At 36.7% G+C, this 6,926-nt stretch overlaps 1 protein-coding gene across 1 annotated transcript; it reads right to left on the reverse strand.

Annotated features, from left to right (window-relative positions):
- Positions 1 to 238: 238 nt before the first annotated feature.
- On the reverse strand, positions 239 to 1,509 carry LOC131244390 (uncharacterized). Its single transcript, XM_058244003.1, has one exon. It carries the CDS (start codon positions 1,429 to 1,431, stop codon positions 442 to 444), a length of 990 nt encoding a protein of 329 aa, XP_058099986.1. The 5' UTR covers positions 1,432 to 1,509; the 3' UTR covers positions 239 to 441.
- Between the last annotated feature and the right edge of the window lie 5,417 nt (positions 1,510 to 6,926).

Genomic DNA, 6,926 nt, shown 5'->3' on the forward strand with positions numbered 1-6,926 from the left:
GAAATGGGCCGGCGGCTAGGGTGGCCCCACCATGAACATCATGTGAAATCCCCCCCTTATCCTCTCTGTCTCTCTTCATCAAACGGATCAAAGTACATATAATGGACGGTCTTGATGGTTGGATCAGTGTTCTTAAAATAGAGAACTGAACTAAACACAAAAACAGACGAACTCTCTACATATTTTATTGTAAGTCGGCCACAGCAGTCTACCTACATTTCCAATTGTCACGGGTCCCACTACACATGCGCCATTGGCAATTCAGAGAAATGCCTTATTTTTCATTTGAACCGTAGATCATTCGAGACCCACAAAAGAAAACCACACCATTCTTAGATAAGCAATCACAAATCTTTTTGTTATTTTGATTAATCAATCAAACAATCACAAAACCTTCTGTAATACAATACACACAACACACCAATGTCCAAACACGCCCCTTCAAAGAAAGATGAAGCAATCTAAAGAAATGAGTGGGTTATCAATGTCTTCCATTGGAAGAGAATTGGATTCCTGGTCAGATACCACATCTTCCACAACACTCTGATCAATTTGAGATTTGATCTGGTGCGTACAACTCGTGGGCCGAATGTTCTCCTTTAGCTGATCCTTTGTGATGCTCTTACAAGCATCTCCATTTAATTTTCTACTAGGAGACTTAGAGAGACCCCGACGAGAAATGGTATTCTTGCAAGTCTCATCTTGTGGATTCCTGGGAAGATCTTGACCGTTGAATCTTCGACTAGGAGATGGAGAGAGACCCCGATTAGCTCCATTGAATCTTCGACTAGGAGACGGAGAAAGACCACGATAATTAGCCCCATGGTTGCGACTCTCCTCTACTGGATTCTTCAAAGGATCTCGATAAGTAACTCCATTGAATCTTCGACTAGGAGATTGTGTGCCTACATTTCGCCTGGGGAGAGAGGCTCGGGACCTCCTTTCCTTTTCCTTTTCCTCTCTAAAGCTTTTCTGCCGAGCTATCTGGGTCGGTTGTGATTGGGTGCGTCTAGGAATGGGTTGTTTTCCTACTGCAATGTCGGTTTTAGATTGCCGTTCTTGGGTGTTCCGGATAGAAGCTTTAGTGGGTCCTAGATCCAGAGGGATTGGATCGACTTGAATTATGTGGGGATTTTCTTTGATGCATGACCACAAAAACTCATTGGAAAATGACCTATCTTTAGATATAGACGGTGAAGTAGAGGAAGTAGTGGTGGTAGTAGTAATAGTAGTAGAAGTACCAACACTACTATTACTACTAGTAGTAGAGCTAGTAGGTGAATACGAAAGAGGAGAAAGTTGGTTTTTAGAGGGATTCCTAGGGATGGAAACGGTAGAAAGAGAAGGAGAATGGGATATCACAAGCTTGACTTGGATGGGATGTTTGAATTCTTCAGTGGCAGGTTTGCATTTGCTAATGCAAGTTCCCATGAAGTTTGAAACGAGGGGTCCGAGGAAGACACCACGAACAGAACATTAGTGTAGCTTTTATTTACCAGCTCTAGGAAAGAAAAGAAATAAAGGAAAAAAGAAGAAAAAAAAGAAAGTGGTATGACTTTTTATAATTTTCATGTGTTTGAATTTTATGGGCGCGTTTGAAACCGTTGCCCAACGGCTACAGGGAAGGGTTGTGGGCAGACATGTACATGATGGTTGGTTGCTTTTGTGGTTTGCTTTTGGAAAGAAGGTGGGAAATCGACAGTCGTCCCCACCACCCATTTCAAGATTGACATGTGTCAATCGAGATTGACTGAAATCGTATTCATGTCCTCGATCTTGTCATCAGATATTGGTTGTTGAGTTTTGATGCTGACCATTTCTTTAACATCCATTTTATGGCCACCCGATGGATGGTTAAGATCATCTGATCAGTGAAGGTTTTTTGGATTTGGGCTGTTGAATTGACTTATGCAAATCCCATACGTATATGGTTGATGAGTAATACTAACTATCATTCAAGAAAAGAGGAAAGAAAAACCACAACAGCCTATGCGGGATTAAGGGCGCCAATGGGCAGGGCCAAGGCGCTATCTTGTAAGGCCAGGGCCTGGGTTCTAAACTTGGGCTTAGGCCAGCCAGGCCAATGATGAATGGCCCAGCCTAGCATGTTGGTTGGGTCCAATCATCAAGTGGGCCACCATCATATAAAAGAATGGACGGTTTAAGACACTTGCGGGCAGCTTCCAGTCACCATTATGATTTAAAGACACTCATTGGATCTGGTCATGTTTCAATGATGCAAATCGGGTGCATGATACTCTTGGCTGATGGAGGATACTAATTAAAAGAAACTTATATTAAACTATTTCAAAACTATAATCATCCATATATTTTTCTTATAAGGCTGGTCCCAGCCCAGCCTCACCATGTGGGGCCGAGCTAGGGACAGGACCTTTTAAGTCCAGTTAATTAGGGACCAGGACTAGGGCCACCGCCGACCTATCCGGTAGTTATCAAAATTCTATAAGGCTAAAACACCAAGTAATAGAAATTTTCATGTTTAATTCAGTTTCAACAATTGAAAAGATGCTTAAAATTTTAGTAGAAAAAAATAGCAATGTCCAAATTCATAGGTGAAAAGTTCAGGTTTAATATGGGTTCGACTCAAAAATTGAAAAAAGGTTATATATGCACATATATCATGGACAAATAAAATGAAAATAGAAAACTTCAATTAATTTATTATTAATTTTGTATTCATCAGCAATAATTTAAATCAATAATTAAATAGTAAGTTAATATCATTTTTTGTCTCTTAAAATTTTCAATTTCAAGTAATCCCTACATGAATCGATCCACCTTTACTTGCAATTTTCACTTTAGTTCCATCAACAGAGGACAACCCCAATCTTTGTTTGTCTGAATCAGCCTTTTATTTTCTTTTTTCCTTGAGAAAATGTATTTGTCGGGTTTTCCTAGAAAAACAAGTCATTTTTCCCTATCTTCTAAATTACATGGAGTTTGGCAATTATATATATATATATATATATATATATATATAGAGAGAGAGAGAGAGAGAGAGAGAGAGAGAGAGAGAGAGAGAGAGAGAGAGAGAGAGAGAGAGAGAGAGAGAGAGAGAGAGAGAGAGTAAAATGTAGCTAGTTTGGGGCTTGAAAGTGGCCCACATAGTAAGTTGTAGAAAATAACTAATTTAAACTCCACATAACTAAATTGGGTAGAACTAGGACTGTTACTTGCCAATTAACACTACTAAGTAATCCGTTAATTAAAAAAAAGAAAAGAAAAAAAGAAGTAAAAAAAAGGAAGAACAAATGGTGTAACCTTCTCATCACTCATATTTATCTTGGGGTCTATATATCCTGGTACTTGCTTCAACTAGACCCAATTTTTTTTTAGAAAACTACAACACGAAGATGGGATTAAATTGGTGAAGACCAGTATGCTATCGACGGTTTTAAATATTGGTATCAGCAAGATATTAACCCGGCAAAAAAAAAAGAAGATACAATATGGCATCGCGTATCGATATCGGGGCTATATCAGCCTGTATTGATCATAATTTTGTTAAAGTAAAAAAAATAGAAAAGAAATATTAGAAAAATAGAAAAAAAAAAGAAGAGATATTCAAGAACTTGTCCCTTTTTATTTTTATTTAATTTATTTATATATATATTTTTAAACTATGTATTCAAAATAATTTATTGGACCATTCTTTGGTAATGCTATCCCAATGGGTTGACTTAGTAACTATAAGGTATGGTGTTGATTTTTTTAGGTTTATATTGTCGATATATGTCAGAAAGTAATATCATATATTGCTGATATGAATATCTATCAACCATTGAAGTAACTGTTTGTTAGTATTAGTACAGTCATATTTTTTTGGCTTACAGGATGAGTAACTCTCTCTCATTTCAGTTCACCCCAAAATCGATGTATTCCTTCTTGAAGCCAAATAGAATGAATGAATTGATGTAGGAATCTCAATCTTGCTTCCGCAAGTAATATGTGAGCATGGTTTAGAAGTTGCAAATCAATTGCACGATCATAACCTTTGATGAAGGGGCATTTTCTTCTTACCTTTATATTATAATTTTGATGTGTATAAATATTCTATGAGTTTTTACAATCTACGCATTTGAATGGTCATGTATGCCTTCATATTATGATTTTGATATGTATAAATATACTATCAGGTGCGACATATTAGAAAAACAATAAATGTAAAGCAGTTTTTTTTTAAAATTTTTTTTTTATATATAGAAATTTTAATCACAAACTACCCAAGAGAACAACACAAATTGATTCAGATATATTTTCTTGGCATTATCTTTTGATTTTCATTTGTATGTATATTCTATGGCTTTTTACAATTCATGCAAATAAATTCTAATAAATTCGAAACTGATTAATGAATAATTAAAAATGAGTTCACAACCCTTTAAATAAGGGTATTAAGCAATGGGAAAGAAATCATAATCAAACTACAACTCAAACTCCTAGAATCCGCGACAAAAATAGTAAGTGTCCTAAGCTCTTTTCACGTTGGGCGCAACTCCTAAAGCCGACGGATGAAGAGTTATAATCAAACTAAAACTTACTATTTATAGTAAAAACGAAATTCAAACAGGGAAACGACCGTCAATCCAAGGGTTTTTCGCAATTTCGGGCCTTTTCTGATCCATCTTGGCCATGAAACTGTCTGCGACCCGCTCTACATCATATGTATATTCTTTGGTTTTTTACAATTCATGAATTTGAATGGTCACATCTTCATATTATTAAAAAAACAACGAATGCAACAACTCTTCTTCTTCTTCTTCTTCTTCTTCTTCTTTTTTTTTGCAGAAATTTTAACGACAGACTAAATCCATCATTGCTTTGAAACCATTGAGATGCCTATCCAAAGATTAGCGATGGCTGTGATCTGTCGTAAAAGTTTAGAATGACGAACAAAGTCTGTCATTCAATGAGAGTTTTCGTGATGGACAGGCTTACGGAGTTATGATCCGTTGTTTTTTTTTTTTTCGACGAACACTATCCATCGTTTACGTTTTACAACAGAAATTCAACAGATCGACCATGCGTCAAACAAAGTCCCTTGTTAACTGTACTAAGGGGCTGTTTGGCCGGGCGAATCCCATAGGATTAGGAGGGATGGGATGGATTTTAAGGTAATGATGGTAGTGTCAGTGGATTGGTTTAAGATCCATGGGATTGCTATATCCTGGGACAAGTTCACTGGGTCTGTTTGGCACGCCCAGCATATCCCGGGATTTTACCTTCCAATCCGTCCAACCAAGGGATGGGATCAATTTTAAGGTAATGATGGTAATGTCAGTGAATTGTTTTAAGATCCATGGGATTGCTTATATCCCGGGACAAGGTCACTTTGGTCTGTTTGGCTCGTCATGCATATCCCGGGATATCGCGATCCCATCCCTCCTAATACCGTGGGATCGGTTCTGCCAAACAGGCCCTAGAGGAATTGCATGTGTTGGGCAAGGTGCAGATATGCTGCTGCAATGATCTATTTATAATTCTCTTTCAAATATTCAATTATTAGGATGTGAAGAAATTACCTATGATTTCTATAATTTAAAACATGGTATTTTTCCAAGGATCTCATAGTACCTATAACTAGTAAGGGCTATGCAAGTCGTAGAGAGTTCATAGGCAATTGGTGACATCCAAACAAAGCCAATAAATATAATAATGTATTTATCTGTAAACCCTTTATTACTAGAGGATTTTACAGGCTTCCAAAGGGTCAGGGATTAATCCGATTACTCCCTAAGAGGAGGGTTCATGGACAAGGAGACCAAGCTTGCAAGTTCATTTAAGTATTTTGATTTTGGACAAAACTCATCTATGGTTCACTCCCATTTTAAGTTGTGGTGTCTCATTGACCATACACAAGGCATATAGGCATGGTCATTCAAAACTCCAAATGGTAGGGACCATTTTGAATGGTGTATGACTCAAATCTAACTGATTTAAAGACCTAACTATCAAATTGGTTTATATCCAATAGTGAGTGGTCCAAATCAATAAGCAAAGTTAAGCTGTTTGATCAACGAGGATCTTGGGCTTTTCTCTATTAGTTTATATTTTCCTACATATATGACAAGCATACATGGATGAATCACAACCACAGCCCATTTTAACATGATGAATTATAGGACACCAAGAAGAGGGCATTCAACATAACACATCATCATCATCATCATTTAAGCCTTATCCCAATTGATTGGGGCCATCGACATAATACACCAGCTTTTAATTACTATATATAAATGGGCCCATGCTTCAATCATCCATGTAAGTAGTCTGTTCGGCCCCGCTATGATGAACCATGCTCAAAGGCTCTCCCAAATATGGAAATCACGACCTCTTAGTTTGCAGCCTACCGGTAAGTTAAGAAGAGAATCGAGCAACAGTTTGGTGGAAAGATTGGAGACTAGGACATTCCAATCTGGGAGATGTTTGGGGAACCATCCATCATGGTGGGACCCGTATGACAAATATTGCCGGAATTTGAAAATCTTGTGGTAATATAGCAAAAAATACACCAAATGATATTATCGCAACAACATCATTAGATTTTCATAATAACTTGGAAAGTAGTAAAATGTTAAACAATTTGTTGTATAAACATATATTTAAATTTAAATTTTATTTATTAATTTAAAATAAATAATTTTATTTTCAGCTAGATTTTCCCAATAATATCTATAAAAAAAAACCTCAAAATTCAAAACATCTCCCTAGAAATTGCTGAGAATGAGATTTTCCTCTTTAATTGGGTGGGACACTAGAGAACAATGGTCTGGAGATTTGTGCCCTCATTGCATTGCAGGTCCCATAAAGGAGGGTTGTGTTAGTGTAAATCTTTAGCCACACCTTTTCTCATGAATCCACATTTATAAGTTTTTTTTTTTTGATTATTATTATTATTTTAAAAA

Source organism: Magnolia sinica, chromosome 4 (genome assembly GCF_029962835.1).
Source record: "Magnolia sinica isolate HGM2019 chromosome 4, MsV1, whole genome shotgun sequence".
NCBI lineage: Eukaryota > Viridiplantae > Streptophyta > Magnoliopsida > Magnoliales > Magnoliaceae > Magnolia > Magnolia sinica.